At 32.1% G+C, this 16652-nt stretch overlaps 1 protein-coding gene across 1 annotated transcript; it reads right to left on the bottom strand.

Annotated features, from left to right (window-relative positions):
- Positions 1 to 3937: 3937 nt before the first annotated feature.
- Positions 3938 to 16637, bottom strand: LOC133181929 (3'(2'),5'-bisphosphate nucleotidase 1-like). The gene is made up of 7 exons (XM_061316579.1): positions 16488 to 16637; positions 13989 to 14090; positions 10006 to 10116; positions 8882 to 8930; positions 7256 to 7396; positions 6376 to 6521; positions 3938 to 6096 (listed from the first exon to the last, which is right to left on the bottom strand). Exons 1-7 carry the CDS (start codon positions 16605 to 16607, stop codon positions 5638 to 5640), a joined length of 1128 nt encoding a protein of 375 aa, XP_061172563.1. The 5' UTR covers positions 16608 to 16637; the 3' UTR covers positions 3938 to 5637.
- Between the last annotated feature and the right edge of the window lie 15 nt (positions 16638 to 16652).

Raw genomic sequence — 16652 nt, 5'->3', positions numbered from 1 at the left:
ATTATTTGGTGAGAATTTACCAACAGTATCCATTTTTATTTTTTACCTTGACCTTCCCAATGACCTTTGACTTTACTATTTATTGTGTATAAAACTCAGTTTTAAAGAAACTATTCAAGATATTTTCATTAAACTTCATACACTTATACAGATTTTCATGTTGTATTACTAATGAACCCTGGGCTGGGCATTCGTGTCCTAAGGACATATTTGTAGTTTTTAAAAAGTTGAATTGTATAATTTTAGGATTATCAGCTTTTGATATATCCTATCTATCTATGGTTTGATTTCTCATGACTCCAGTGAAGTTGATATCAAATTTTGTAATATGCTTCATTTGTAATTTGCTTCTACTTCCTTCACTGACATAATTAGGGCCGTGGGGTCAGTTAAGGTAGGTCGCGGGTTTACTGCTTAAAAATTCTTACGAGAAAACATATCCTAAAAATTTGATATAATGTTCCTAAGAATTTATAGCATTTTATCTGTAATTTTTATTAAATTTGTCTACGTAGTTTAAATGCTGTATAACTGTAAACGCAGTATAAGTTTTAGTACTATTTTTACGCTTTACTGTTGAAATATATAGAAAAATGACGTTTTTAAGCCAATTTTGCGGAAAGATTTTCTTTAAAAAAGGTTGGATAACTTTTTAAAGACGTAGACGAATTAGTCAGGAATTTCAAAATATCCAGATGAGGTAAAATTAAAACTATTGAGATAAAAAAAAATCAATATGTCTTCTCGCTAGTTTTTTTGCTAAATAATTTCAAAGTTTGCTTTTATATTGCCAAAATGTTGCGTTTATGGCGTTATTTATGACTACTACGTCATGTGTTGAACGTAATCACGTTTACATACGAGTATTTAAACATCAGGATGACCAGCAACTTATTTACACTAGTATTCTGCCCACAAAGTCAGAATGAACAGTATATTAAACATTTCTCGTGTATTAGAATTAACATGCAGCGACAACACGGCAAGTGATAAAATATTAATTCATGTATTTTTAGGATGTTCATGTTCAGACAGATTTCAGGCAAATCACTTCATTCGAAAACGGTGAAGAAAAAACATACCAATATTGAGAAAAATGGGGGGGGGGGGGGTTACCGGCAATGTTCTTTCTACATTAGTCGCAAGCTAGTATATAGTCCTAACTCTCAAACATTTCTTAATTTCGGATTCTCTCAATCAAATTGTAATACACTTGCATTTAGCTTATACCCAGAGAGCTTTAATCTTTTATAGAAAGAAATGTACTTGATACTTGTAAATTGTTTACAGTCTCATATATAGGTCTGATAGTCCGGGTGTTTGTTTAAATTTATTTTTTAAATGCATTTCACAATTCGTTAGCCTGCATGTACATATCGATTACAGGAGATTCAAATACAAAATAAACAAATAATAATTATGATGATTGAAATAATAATAACAGGAAAATACATGTATTGTAATTAAATTTCATCCGTTTTTAGTGTTGATGATTGATTCCATCCTAAAAAAGTTTCGCCCCGGCAAACATGGTGTAATACGCACTTCCCTTTGAGGTGCAAATTACGTGCGCACATTTAACCCTTCAAGTTTTTTGGCTAAGAAATTTACGATAATTTATGAAGTTATTTTCAGAGAATTATATGGGAAACAACGCAACGTCGCCTTTGTGACGTAACTGACGTCATAATCAAATGTGCATAAAACAACCACTCGAATCGTCGAAATTGTGTACCAATATTGATGACAAAAGCAAACCCGCGACCTACCTTAAGTCAATGAATCTATCCAACCCATATTTGTTGGGAAAATCAGGATAAATATAAAATTAATAAGATTTGAACATTGTTAAAAAAAAGGGATTTTATTAAAGGGTGTTTTCAAATGACTATATTCGGTAATGACCAATTTGCCCCCAAAATCGAACCTTGATGGAGAAATATATAATTATATTATAAAACAGGGGGGATAATTGCAGACCTCAAAGCATTAAATATTTTACTCAGCCATGACATCATATATGTTAGATATGACGTCAGGAAAATGACGTAAATTCGAATTTTCCATGATTTATAGAGAAAAAGGTGTAACGTTATATTAAGTAATATTTTGAGTAAACGTCACCGAGCGCAGGTCTGCTCCAACTCAATGATTTGAAATAATGTGTAGAATGATAATATCAATGAAATTTTGTGAATATTGTTATGGAGCAGGTCTGCACTCTGTAAATTATATAGTACAAATTGAACAAATTTTGTCTATTTTGTCTTCTTTCTGAAAAATAACACAAAATCCAAATAGTTTGTGGCATCATAGAAATAAAAATTGCCAATATCCTACTAAAATTTTTTTTTTTTTGGTTAATTCAGATTTTTCAGATAATATTCACAATTTAGCATATTTCAAGAAATTTTCCAAATATGACATTTGTGCGGGCAAAAATAGGCATATACTGCATATAGTTCTTTCTTTTATTGGGGGGGGGGGGGTAATTATAAATTCTGACATAAATGTGAGTCTTCTTTTTTATTTACCAACCTAATTTTTAGGAAAAAAATCTTGAAGAACAACTAATAAAAAAAAAGGTCTTACTGGTTATAGCATGTCTAAAAGCTTCGATTATGCAGTAAAAAGGAAAGGGGAGAAGAAGGCATGCAAAATGTCTATAGCTTCAAAAGTATATAAAAAATCATATTTAATTTCTGAATTTAGTACTACATGTAGTATTTAGAATAAAGTTCTTATCATTGAAAGGTTGAAATTATTACAAACAAAGCTTCTCTGTGAAAAATTCTCTCAGCAAAAATTATTCCATCTGGTATTCAAACCCTTGCAAGTAATAAAAACCCTGAATGTCATTCTTTCGTTCAGACTAACACGCTAACCACTATTCCATAAATCTATTAACAAACAGTGGAATTAAAACAAGTTTGTGATATGACCCTTGACTAAATGGACTACAATTATTTCTCGGAAAGAGATGAATGTTGTATCATAAAAATAAAATTTTTTAAAGTATAGTGGGTCTTTGCTCTATTTTCATTTTCAAAAAATGTATATTTTTACTCCTATTTTGAGGATAGAGTCATTTGTAAAGACCCATTTATATAGAAAAATTGTTATATAATAGTATTAAGAAATGATTGTTTTTGCCTTCTTAAGTGTGTGTATGCTATTTCACATATGAATATAATTCAAGGGATCTGGTAACAGAGCTGGGAAGGGAGAGGGGGGGATATACTGATATACTGAACCACTATTGGTCAAACTGAAATGTAATTCTCATGTAGCATAGAATCAAAGTTTCAAAAGGTGTTATTTCAATATCTGGAACACTCAGATATCTCAAGTTCTGCCAAAAAAATCCTCTATGTTAATTACTTTACTATATACTGTAAATCACCAAATTTTTTGCGATATAGTATCTTTTTGAGATAGGTATTTGGTACATGTATGTATAAGAGAGACAAAATACTCATAAATTCTGGGTATTGTTGTATAATAATCTATACTAATATGCGAGAATGAAATTTTCGTGAGCAGACCACCTCGCATAATTATGCGAAAATAAAGTTCTCGCAATAAAAAGTGATTTCCAGTATGTTGTCTGTTTTTTAGATTATAATTGAAATGGACTCTTTCAAATGATATATTCCACAGCTTACAAAAGAGACAACATCAAAATTTTCTGTTATATAATTTAATTAATCTAAAGTAAAAATGTAATTTTTGACAAGTTTCATTACTATGTATTTCTCAAAAAATGTTTGAGTTTAAAAATCTGGAATTAGTAACTCCTAATAATTATTTTTCGAACAGTAACAGAACAAATACATATAAATACAAATTCATACAAAATATACAGACATATTCCAAAATTTTTAATACCAAATACTTCAATACTCTATCAAGATTGAATCATCCCCCACCCCCACCCACCCAAAGTTGCATTCACAGGTAAGCAAGTTAAGAAAGTTTTTTATTACCCATTACAGATGATAAAGTTTAATACACCATGCATTTCTCTGCTAAAGGGAAACAATAAAATGACTGTAACATCAGATTTAGGTGATTACCATGCGCCTAGCTGAGATGGAAAGAGCTGTTCATATTTGCATGACTAGAAATACTTTTAATTTTGTTTATTTTGTATGATGTATGAAAAAAGAGACTACAGGACTACATAACTGTCTATTAGATGATTTACATGTAGATGTTTCAGTCTTTCAATCTACAGATAAAAAGTCCCTTCATTATATTGTTATTCTGGATGAACTAACTTCCTAGTAAAATAAATAAGTGCAAACAATGTGATTACAACTTTATCTAATACTCTACCAGTAAATAACTTAAGTTTAGCTCAATGTCATTAGTTGAAGGGTGCTCAAAAGAAATGTTTGTTAAACATGCCTTGCTCCATGAACAACACTTAATCATAAGAAGAAAAAGCAATATTTTAACATCACAAAATGGAAAAAAAAAGGACAGCAAGTACATAAATGTTTTATCTCTATGTTACAAATGTTAAAAATGATACATTTTCTAAGTAATTCATCTGATATATTGAAACAAAGTGGAAATTTGTTACATTAAAAATGATACAGAATCACATCAATAATTAAACTAGAGTCTATACATTACATATCTAATGGCACTACAACAAGGACCTTAATTACCTCAAACAACACAAACACATCAGTAAAAAGATAAAAACTATCTGGCAGGTGCTTTAGAATAATGGAAGATCCATATTCTAAGAAATAATATCAAGTGAACATGTACATGTGACATCTAAACAGACACACCTAAAATTATCAAAATGATGCATGCTGCCTGAGCCAACAAAATCTGAATTTGTGAATTTGGTTCAGATTTTTTTTTATTTTTCCTTACATGAAAAAAAGAAACATCTAGATTCACCTAATATTTAATAATTCATGCACCAAACTGAACAGGAACTTTTATTTCATTTACGATTCATGGAAATATTAGAAGAAAAGGTACTTTAAGAAAAAGTATGTGTATTTTAGAAATTTAAACTAATATTAATGCAACTGGTGTATAATGGTTACATTTTGTGGGGGTATAATTTCACATATTTTACTTTCAAGACTTCATTGTCATCTAAACTTGTACAAAAATCAATCATAAGTTCGATTTCAATACAATGATTTTTTAACAAATTATGCACTGCTTTTTGAATTTGTTAATTTACTGAGAGGATGAGTATAGTGAAATTTCACTCCACAAATTATTTTCGTTAACTATACAGAATGCATGGTGAATATGAAGGAAACATAATGCATGAAGCAGACAATTACACATACACATACTTACAGGAAGACAGACCTAATAGACTCTGATTAAACATAACAAACATTTACTCCTCTAAAATACCAAATCAGCAAATTACTAACAAATATTGCTCCAAACCACTGCCGTTATAATTATTATATATTTACAAACTGATTCAATGCAGACATAGAATGAACATTGTCCCAAATAATACATTGCACTCCATCACTCAATCAATTAAATTTGATTAGCATTAAAAGCTCTTAGAGTAACTAGTTTTATTTGCTGAGATTGCATATACAAATATATATAAAAATAAGAAATACTAAACATTATAATAGACTACAGTTTGGTATTCCCATATTCATTTGGCACAGAGTCACTGGGTTCTTTGTGATTTGTTTCAGCATTGGAGGAAGTAGACCCTGTAGCATTATCAATGGTAGGATTTTTATCAGGAACTGTAGCACTATCTTTTTTAGCCTCTTTCAAGTCTGCACCTCCACAGACGACTACCCCCTTAAAATCTAGAGGAGGGGCCTCACTACTCTTATCCATGCAATCTCGAATGTGCTCTGGAATGCAGCTCAAAAACTTTTCATGATTGGCAACTGTGGCAAGGACTCCTCCTGTATTTTTTCTTTGGACATCTGCACTGTAGTTCATTCTGATGCCATGAAAATCTGTAAGGGTGCCTCCAACAGCATGTAAAATGGCCTCTGGGGCACAAGTGTCCCACTTCTTACATCCCTTGCTGGCAAATACATAAGCATGTACTTTTCCTTCAATCAGTAAAAGAACCTGGAAAAACACACAGGAATGTTTCCTTTATTTCTTTAAAATTTCTAGGTAAAATATTTTAACTGCACATTAGAAAAAACTTTTTTGTAATAATAAAGTTGGTAATAAAAATGCAGCTCAAGAAACCATTAGATTAGAAGAGGAAAGAAGAACAAAAAGATTTCTCTACTTGACCCATTTTATACCATGTATTGTAAAAAAAATCCCCAAGCATCACAATGAATGTTAATGTATTAATACTTAATCATTATCTGAACTTACCAGTAAATAGATACTAACCTTATGACCTGCCCCTCCTACCCTAACTATCTCGTCAGGATTACAGGCCTCTACAGCTTCTGTCACCATTCTGTCTGAGTGAGATCTGCTGGTTGTTATAATGATCTTATTTGCTGGGGGTGTCTCTCTCTCAAAGCCAAATGAACCTGTTAGCATGTTAAAAACATAGGTAATCAAAGATTACAAAGCTCACACTGATACATATTACAGTAAGGCAAGGTCTCACAACAACTGAATTTTCTGGTAGGGTGCATCTCTAGAAGAAACATTTGTTTGGTTTTGGTAGGATTTATAGATACTTTGGAATAGTTTTGAAAAGAAGCTTTAATTTTTCAGTAACTTTAAAATGTACTATCCAGAGCAGGTCTGATAGTGTGTATCTCTAAGATGCATTATACATGCTAATTTGGTCCAAGTAGGCTTTATGCATGTACATGTATTTCTTTTGGAATGCCTGTTGTTACTGTAAAATAATGTACTCCATAGGGTCATAATTCCACGGCACCACAATTTCTGTTCAATCCGGGAGTAGAAAATTATGATTTCTTGGATTATCATGATATGCCCTTAATGCATTTTAAGTACACTGTGACAAATTTCCTCAGAAAAAATGTGAACATGTACATAAATTAATCCCATGCAGAAAAAAATTTGTTCACAATATTTCTGCCCTTTCAAACTGCCCAATTTTAAATTCACACGGACACAGTACTTCTGTGTTCTTTGAATTTGCTCAATTTTTCAATTCGTTCACTTGCAACGAAGGTGAAAGGGCAAAAAGGGCAAAAATTAAATGGGGTTGAAAATTTCATGGTATGCAGTATTCCCTGTCTCAAAAAATCATTTAGTTAAGTACAAAAATGAATGTTCAAACACCTACCTAATCCAATTACTCCCCAGATACATCTGCCTAATGGAAGTCCAGGCTTGTCAAAGTTAAACCATGGCTGATGTATGACTCCTGCCACTGCATTACCTTTGACACTTATACCAATCAACACCGTCACATGGTCTAGATAGCCTTCAAAGTGAATTAAAATCAGATTACCATACTTGTACTTTATTTGGCAACCTTTTTTCTCAACATCAGTACATGGGGAAGGTTAAATACTAGACAATTATTGCCATTTTTGAGGTCAATACGATGATTTAGTCTCCCGAGGGGTACAATATTCACCCAAAGGGCTCGAAGAATATTGTACTTCGAGGGAGGCTTAATCATCATATTGACGTCAAAAACAGCAATAATTGTTTTATTATATGATTCAATGATTAAATGACACACACTCATTAAGCAATCCATGCCATCTTACTTGTTCACATCTACTGAAGTACTAGCCGAACATAATGAGAGAAACAGGGTTAAAAAACAACCAGTTGTATTATTTGGGAATTTTTAATTCTAGTTTAGGTTCAATGTGGAAGAAATAAATGTCAGGCACATATATAGGATTGATTTTGAAAAAGGGGGCATTAGAAGAAAAACAAAATATAAACTTGACCAACCCCAAAGGAAAAGAATTCTCCCAACTCAAAATTTTATTAAATGGGATGTAAAGGTCCAAAAACGAGGGGAGGGGGGCTTTCATTGAAATTTTTTATCCTTAAAATTTCAATTAAAACTTTACATTCTCAAAAGATGGGGAGAGTGGCAGGCCTCCTGCAACCCTCCCACCCCCTAACCCAAGAATCTATGTGCCTTAATGTTATGTTCATATGAGTGGAAGTCAGGTGCAAGTGAAATAACTTTACAAAACTATTTGCATCAATTTGGAATTTCCCTATCTATTTTTGCCCAATGTAGAATAAACAATTCCTTATATTGACCTGGAAGGTCACGTGCAGGTCAATATAACGTAGTATTTTTCTAACATTGTTGGACCTCAGCCAATCAGAGAGATGGGAATTATTCAATCATATAATAAAATCAGTTGTATTGATGAAAATATCTTGGTTTCTTTAAAATTGAGTTTTATACACAATAAATAGAAAAGTCAAAGATCATTGGAAAGGTCAAGGTAAAAAAAATCAGACACACTTGATAAATTCTAACCAAATTATGTATCAGTGCATAAGCTTACTTAAAAATATCTAGAACAGTTTTTTTGAAATGATCTAAATGCAAATTTGAGAGTGAGGTCAATGTCAAAGGAAAGGTCAAAATCAAAAAATGTTGATGCAGTTGAAAGTTTGATAAACGTATCTTAAATAATTTCTTTGAAACTGAGCTAAACACAAATTTAAGGAAAGTGAGGTCAAGGTCAAAGGAAAGGTCAAGGTAAAAAATTGTTGATGCAGTTGAATTTTACTCATCAATATGTATCGGCATATGTTTGATAAAAAAATTGAAAAGTTTCTTTGAAACTGAACTTAACTGTAAGTGTGAATGTAGGGAAGGACGGAAAGACAGACATGGCGAACACTATATGCCCCAGCCATATTCATTGGGCATCAGATGATAGACAAGTAGATAAGCTGCTGTTACACCATTTAATCACTACCCTACCTTGAGTGAATTCAGCTGTTCCATCCAGTGGGTCCACCCATATTACAACCTGTAATAAAAAATTCACTTTACAGCATTTCTTTTTAAAAATATATATATATATATATATCTAGAAATGAAATATATCTCAGAACTGCTTACAAAAAGAAACTTAAAAGTGCAATTTTTTTCTTACATAGTATGAGACCTTACATTGGAAAAAAAAAAGTATATGATTAAATACTGTGGTTTCATCTTTTTTTTTTGTTGAACACCAACTTTAAAAACTACAAATTTTACTAATGACAGGACAATAGCTGTCCATAAATTTATATATCAATAGAATTAAATTTTTTGCCAAAGCCAAGAACTCTGGTCCTTGCAAAATTAAATGAAATCACTGTACAGTAAAACTTGATTAGTATGAACACAGATATAGCGAATTTACAGATATAGCAAAGTTTTTTGCAATCTCCAGCAAAATTTTTAACAATTCCTTGTAAAAATTCACAAACATAATGAACTCGGAAATAGCTCATTGATGGTTATTGTGAACTGATTTTGTGTCTCCTAGAAGTTAAAAATGATGAAGTTTACATCTTTTAGAGCAAATTTTCAAAGATCTCAATTTTTAAAATCTTGAACTGATAATTATTTTGTATAAAGTATTTATATTTGAGACTCAATGCATCCAAAAACTTTCGAACTCCAAGGTAAATTTTGTATTATATATACTTCCCTAAATATGTAACATTTGGTAGTCATACTTGAAGGAAAAACATCTATATTGTGAATTCACTATGTATACTTAAAAGGATATGGATATAATGATTTACAGATAAAAGGAGTAAATTCACGGGTCCCTAGAGCTTTGCTATAATCAACTTTACTGTATATATTTTATACATTTTAATATTTTGAAGATTTTTTGTCAATGTAATTTTTTCTGAAACAGATTTTTTATTTAGGCTATGAAACTATGTAACTATGTAAATCACAGAACACAGTTGATATATCCATTAAGAATATAATACCTAAATTATAAATAAGTAAATATTCAACAGAGTTAATAGGTTTGACATCTTTTGAGTCCACTGTAATAATACTCCGAGAATCATTATAAATTCATATCTAAGATATCTTACATCTTCATCTTTGGTTTCTTTGAGGTATTCTGGGCATGTGTGTTTCAACACTTCTGCATCAAATCCTTGCTCTATGAAATCTTTTGGAATCTTCTCTTGTGGATCAAGTTGCTAAAAATACCAAATCAAAAGTAATATATTGTATGCAGCTAGGTACAGTACAGGTTGACATCTCCAATCAATATTTTACAGAGGATAAGATATCAAACATGTTCTTCCTGTCTGTTTGAAATTAAAATACATCCAATCTTCAGTACCTCAAACATCAACATCTTGAATACCATAGATACATTGTTTGTCAAAGTGATTTGAAAGTCACAACCATTCTTTTTGTATGTTAATCATCTTCATTATCTTGAGCTCTCAGTTATCTCAAAGTGGCCCAAATGAGTATGAGATAGTGAGGTTTGACTGTATCTCAAAAGAATGAACACAGATCTAATTTAATTTTTTTAAATTTTCATTGACATATGACAACTGTCTTTTTACACATCATATTACAATATTATAAGAAGAAATTCTAGGAAAGGGTATGCAAAAGAGAATCAACTTATTTCAAGGAAGAAAGAGGACCTAGAGATAACAAAGCAAGAAATTCCTGATTTTCTCCATGTTGATTTGGGGTTGATGGTTGACGTACATCAGGATGGATATACATGATATAGTTATACATGTACCCAGGAATGTCAGAACAGAAAAAATTACTGAGGTATGACCTCTGGTTGCCATCTAGATGTATTCATCTTACTTTATGTAATTAACAGAACAGTTTAACCAAAGTCCCTAAAAATAGATGGTAATATAAGAAATGTATTTTATGCAATATACTGTGAAATCACTAATTTTTGTGGGGGGTTGATTTTTGTTGTTTTCAATGTAGGAAAAGACCCACAAATTTATGTCTACCACAAAATGCAATTTTTCGCATATATTACTACTCAACCATTCTTCATCCATGAAATCAAATCCCCATGAACTAATATATTTTCCTCATACCACGAAAATTTGACCCCTCGAAAATATGTGACTTTTACAGTGTAAGTATTTGATTTTCTTTTAAAAGAAAAACAAATATCTAAATTTCAAAACCATTCATTTCGAAATACATACACAGCAAATTTTGTTCCACCTGATGACAGGACCATGATGCATCTTGATTTCATCAAGATGTATAAAGTTATTTCCTTTCTGGGGAACCAGTGACTGCCAGGAAAGTCTGGGTGACGACTGTGAATATGGTTGTGACAACCTGGATAGTCAGAAGACAGTCTGGAAAACAGGCAATCTAGGGTGTGGAAGTTTAGCTGGCTCAAGCTCAGGCATGAGGAGGAACCTTTACAATCCACCATAGACTAATACATAGAAAGATACCCCTGGAATTGCATGAGAGCGAGGGGAGGATGAGCAACCTGTTTCAGATTATTTAATAGAAACAAAACCTGAACGACCAAGGACTGGGAGTTTGAACATCATAAGCACATGTAGTTGTAGAAAGACCTTAGAGAGGGAGCAAGGGGCTGAAAATTAATCCACATGAGAAAGAAGTAATGTGTACCTATTAAGTGACACAAACAACACACAGGGCAACTTGGTGAGAAGGAGGAGGAGGAGGTGAACTCTAACTTAAGTGTCCATGTGCAAGGCAACAATGGGGGCAGTCAAAGAGAATTAGTAACATCAGCAGAGCAGCAAACACGTGAGGCCAGGGTGCAGCAGGCAGTACCAAAGCTAACTTAAAGATCAATTGGCCAGCTAGTAGCAACAAGGCAGAATGGGAGAAGTTCAATAATGATGTACATACCATTCTTAATGCATCATTGGCAGAAGGAATAGACAAGAAATAGCAGCTACCAATCAGAGACCTGATATTGTTATTTAATTTCCCTTGTCTTGGCTGCATATTCTTCTAGAATTTACAGTGCCATGGGAGGACAAAGTGGAAGAAGCCCACAACCAGAAGTACCAAGATTTGATTGCAAATGGTCAGCAGTGATGCTGAGGAGTATGGTGTCTTCCAGTGAAAGTTGGATGCTTTGAATTGTGGGGCAGTCTATGTGGAGGGCCTTGTGGGTCATCAAAGTAACAGGCACTGAGAGACGGCAACTCATCAGATGTCTAAGTAGAGAACCAGAAATGGTATCAATGTGGGTATTGAAGTAGAAAACCAGAAATGGTATCCATGTGGGTATGAAGAACAATGGAAAGTGCAACACTAGAAAGTCTTTGTGTTTGTGTATAGACATTCAAGATCAAAGGTGAAGAGCTGAGTGGTTCCCAGCTGGGACCTGATCAACCCTGTGTAGTGGACAGCACTGAAACAACCAATGAACATGATGAAGGAGGATCCACCTGATGGTGAGACCATCATGCATCATATTTCATCAAGATGTAGACAGGTATTGCAATTCACTCAGGATAAATTTACATCTACTAAATATTATCACCTTCATTTCTTAAGAAAACCATGATTGTTAATCAGTTGGTAAACGCTGCTAAGCAAGCCACCTGTACAGATTTCTTGAGCAGCGGCTGTTCCATCAATGAAACATGCAGTGATGTAAATTTCAATTATATGATATTTAACCTACTTAATCCTACTTTGTATGATTATTTATACAGATATAAATATATACAAGAAAATGTCTTTCTTTGGTTGTTAGTATGGGAATTAATTAACTTTGCAGCTATTGCAGAAAAAAAAATTTCTGCAACAGCTGCAACATTAATCCCCATACTAACAACCAAATAAAGCTTTTTATTGTTTAAATTAATAGTACATTTAAAAAGCAATTATAATATAAATTGTGAGGAAAAGGGGTAGGGCTAAGTGCTGCTTTGGTACACAGACCTTAGAGGACTTATGGCATCAAGGGACTTAACTCTTAAAAAACAACACCATTAAAGGAGTATGATCTGCTTCATAACTTTGAAAGAAAAAATGAGGTAGTAGTACATGTATCAGTAAATAATCTACCCCATTGGCAAAAGTATCTGTTCAGCTTAGCTAAATGAAGTGTATCAAGGGAAATTTAAATGATGAATCGGTTCTGAACTTTGCAGATGGCATGCACACATAAATGATATGCAGACATACCAAATTCTGGGCAATATCCAAGCTTTCCAGAATCTTGGGTGGAGTCCATTGGGGAACACAAGAGGTTAGAACACCATACTGTGGTTTATTTTTATAGGTTATTGCACTTCTTGTTATGTCTTCCTATGACAAAGTAAATTACTTAAGGATATATGGGACACTAAGAGATATTGATATGTAGGTAAAAAGACGATCATATCTAAGACACTTTTAACAGTTTTTCAGAAATTTTCATAAGATTGTAATATAGATAAAGAAAAATGATTAAAAGTTAGGTTTTTTTTGTTCATTTCAAAAGGAAGTATGTCACATAATGGAGGGCCACTCCCTTTCCTTCTTTGCTTATCACGTCTAGTAGCAACTGATTAGTACTGAGTAACAATTGAAAAGATACAAGGATAATGATTAAGTTGAACTAAACACTGATTATCAATTTTGTATGTAAAATCTATTTCATTAAACACACACACATATACACAATATAAAACTGACTGAATCCAACTTCTAAGGGTTTTGAAAAAAAAACATTCTAATTAACTTTATATGATAATCAACTTTGAATTATAGTGGCAACTGAGTCTTATTTCTTATTAGGTCCTCTATCAGCATTTCTATCCATTTAAGTCTTTATCAACATTGCTATCTTATTTCATTTAAAGGGCTTGTATAATATTTTTCAAATTAAGATGAGGTCTACAGAAATCCAGCACTTTCCTGAAGTTCAAAATGCCACAATTAATCTCTCTCTAGTGCAGAGCAAACTCTACAGAGATACTGATCTCTAAGAAAAAATCTTCCTTTTAGAATGAAACTATTATTTATCAAGTGCAAATAATTAAAAGCCTGTTGTTTTGATATAACTGGTGGTGCACGCCCATGATGTACTTACCTCTTCACCAAAAATGGCGACATTTGGGAATTGTTTGTGCAGAGAGGCCACAATACATCTCTGAGCAGATCTGTCAGCTTCTGTCTGAAGGTCATTTTTACCCTAAAAAAAAAAAAAAGTTAGATATATTTAAAGCAAATGTATCTATATACTAAATCTGTTTCCATACAGAATGTAGCCTGATCACACAGCAAGAAGAGTATTCATATCATATACTCTGTATCATGAAGTCTAGAATATATTCACTAGGTATATATCACATAAGTTGATAGATTTATTGACTGATTTTGATGTTTAGAGGAGGAGGAGGATGCTATTGCTTACTTTTAAAACAAAATAAAAAAGATATGTTTTTCTTTCTAAAAAGTTCATGTGTTTAAAAAAAAAATTCCATGCTTTGTTGCAGACCATAGGTTTCATCCTCCAGGAGTAACTTATTTCATCCTGTGTCTTGAAAAGGTGTTCCACCATTTTCTTGTTTCATTTGTGATGAATAGTCTATAGTTTAACAGGTGTGGGGGCAAACAAATGCTAGAGTATCCATGTTTTTTCTCTCTATATTTTAAAGTAATTTTTCCCTATTCCACAATTTTAGAAAACAGGAAGAGGCGTCAATTTTTAAAGCCGCACCATTTTCTACACTTACACCTGTAATTATGAAAAAACGGCAACAAAATTTCCAGTACATTTTATTTTTTCTATTGCCTGCAGCAGATCATGTGTAATGGTGTAATTATACTCTTAATTGTTTATCAAAATCCAAAAAAAAAAAATCTTGTTTACTTACACCTTCAGACTTCACAAAAAATCATTGCCTAAATATTTATGTTGATTAATTACATTCAAAAAGATGAATAAAAGTGTCCATATGTGAACAATTATTTCAAAAGAATAATTCAGTATTCCAGACTCCAGTTGAATCTATTTAAACATTTGTTTTAAAAACAGAGTTGCTTAAAAGAGCTTCACCTAATGTTTATAAGTGTTGATTAACTGATAAAAATTGTTTGCTTATTTTGTACAATGTGACATCAAGTTCAAAATATGGAATGAATTTATAAATCATATATGGTCTACTTGTTACACTCTTATAATAAGGTAATTAATATTGTCACTGATCATGAGGAATTTTCCATTTCATGAATGGGAATAACATTAATTTTTTGTTGACATCATTCTATTTTGTCACCTTTTAAAACAGGTGATATAATTATCTAACTCTTACCTTTATGAGTGATATCAAATGTGCAGACAATCTTGCCAACATAAATATGTCTGACTCAATGTTCTAATTTAATATTATACTTCATTCCCTTTTTTGAACTTGGTGAAATGTCGAACATAAACTTTGAGCATCGCTTTGTTATTAAGATATTCACAATGCAAGAAAAGTAAATCATTCTATATCAATTAAATGATGACATACATAGAGTAAAAATTTACAGATCCATTATATTCAAATAATATTTCTAATCTTGTATGTCAGACTAAAAAATATTCTCGAAGTGTTATCAATGAAATAAATGAATGAAATTACCATACATATTATTCATTGGAGATAAGTAAAAAGTAATGTGTCATCTTTTCCAAATAAATAGCAGATAGAGAAACTCAGATATGATTCTCATGACAATGTTAATTTTATTTGGAGGTTATTTTATTTTTGAGTGTTGTTGTGACTAATTTTAATCACATACTAATATATTTAGAGTGTGCTGAATGAGTAAACATGAATAAATATAGAACACTGTCAGAGTGTCCTGACCATGTGACAGATGTCTTGTGTTATAATTTGCTTTAAAAAATGTAAATAACATACTTAACTGTAATGTAAAGTTTGCTGAACTCTAAATACAATAATGAGCACTATATTTAAGGAATAACTGTCTTATTTTTTGGATTCATGATGTGATCAATCGAGTGGCTTGCGTGATAACTTGCATAAATGCCGAAGGCATTTATGCATAAAATTATCACGCAAGCCAATCGATTGATCATCGTCATGAATCCAAAAAATCTGACAGTTATTCCTTATATTTACATGCTCCTGATTCTGCAAATTCCCGTGCTAATAGTCCCGCTTCTGTCTCTATTTGTCCTGCCCTGCACGTGATTTTTTTTAACAGCGCCTATCGATGAACCAGTAGATTTATGTAGAAATAAAGGATTTTTACAATTTGTAATTTTATCTCGGACAAAGACATTGGAAATGTAAATATAGTCATTTAAACTGACTATAAACTGTTAAATTTTCTTCCGAAAATCCGATGTGACACAGGAGCACCTGACCAACAGACCCTACTTTTAATTGTAGCATATCGGTGGTAGTTTTTATTTAATCAGTAAAATGACACTAAGATACAGGGAATGTCCTTATCATTTTTTTTTAATGAATTACAATTTTCTCAATAAATAGATATTGCGAAAACATGTCTGAACACACACTTTACATATCTTTCACAAAACACTGCTTGTGACGAATAAATATCAAATACTAACCTTTTCAACAATTCCCAGATCTCCTTTAGTTAGAACATTTCTAATAATGTTGCTAGCGCGATTTGAAACTGCCACAGAGGCGGACAGAACCCGCATCACCAGTGAAGGATTGGAAGCCATGTTTGCCAGTGTAAACAACTATAAATATGTCGTAAAGCTAGGCCG

This window comes from Saccostrea echinata, unplaced genomic scaffold (assembly GCF_033153115.1).
Source record: "Saccostrea echinata isolate AGI-Se365-2 ecotype Australia unplaced genomic scaffold, CSIRO_AGI_Sech_v1 ptg000009l, whole genome shotgun sequence".
Lineage (NCBI taxonomy): Eukaryota > Metazoa > Mollusca > Bivalvia > Ostreida > Ostreidae > Saccostrea > Saccostrea echinata.
The sequence above is the reverse complement of the archived record's forward strand: the minus strand, read 5'-3'. Positions and strand labels throughout refer to the sequence as shown.

Bases quoted from the DNA above. Each gene is read 5' to 3' on its own strand.
- LOC133181929 (XM_061316579.1), bottom strand. From the start codon at position 16,607: ATGGCTTCCAATCCTTCACTGGTGATGCGGGTTCTGTCCGCCTCTGTG. The intron at 14,091-16,487 runs GTTAGTATTTGA...TTTTTTTTTTAG, and splicing joins ATCTGGGAATTGTTGAAAAG to GGTAAAAATGACCTTCAGAC. The intron at 8,931-10,005 runs GTAAGATATCTT...TTTTTATTACAG, and splicing joins AAGAAACCAAAGATGAAGAT to GTTGTAATATGGGTGGACCC.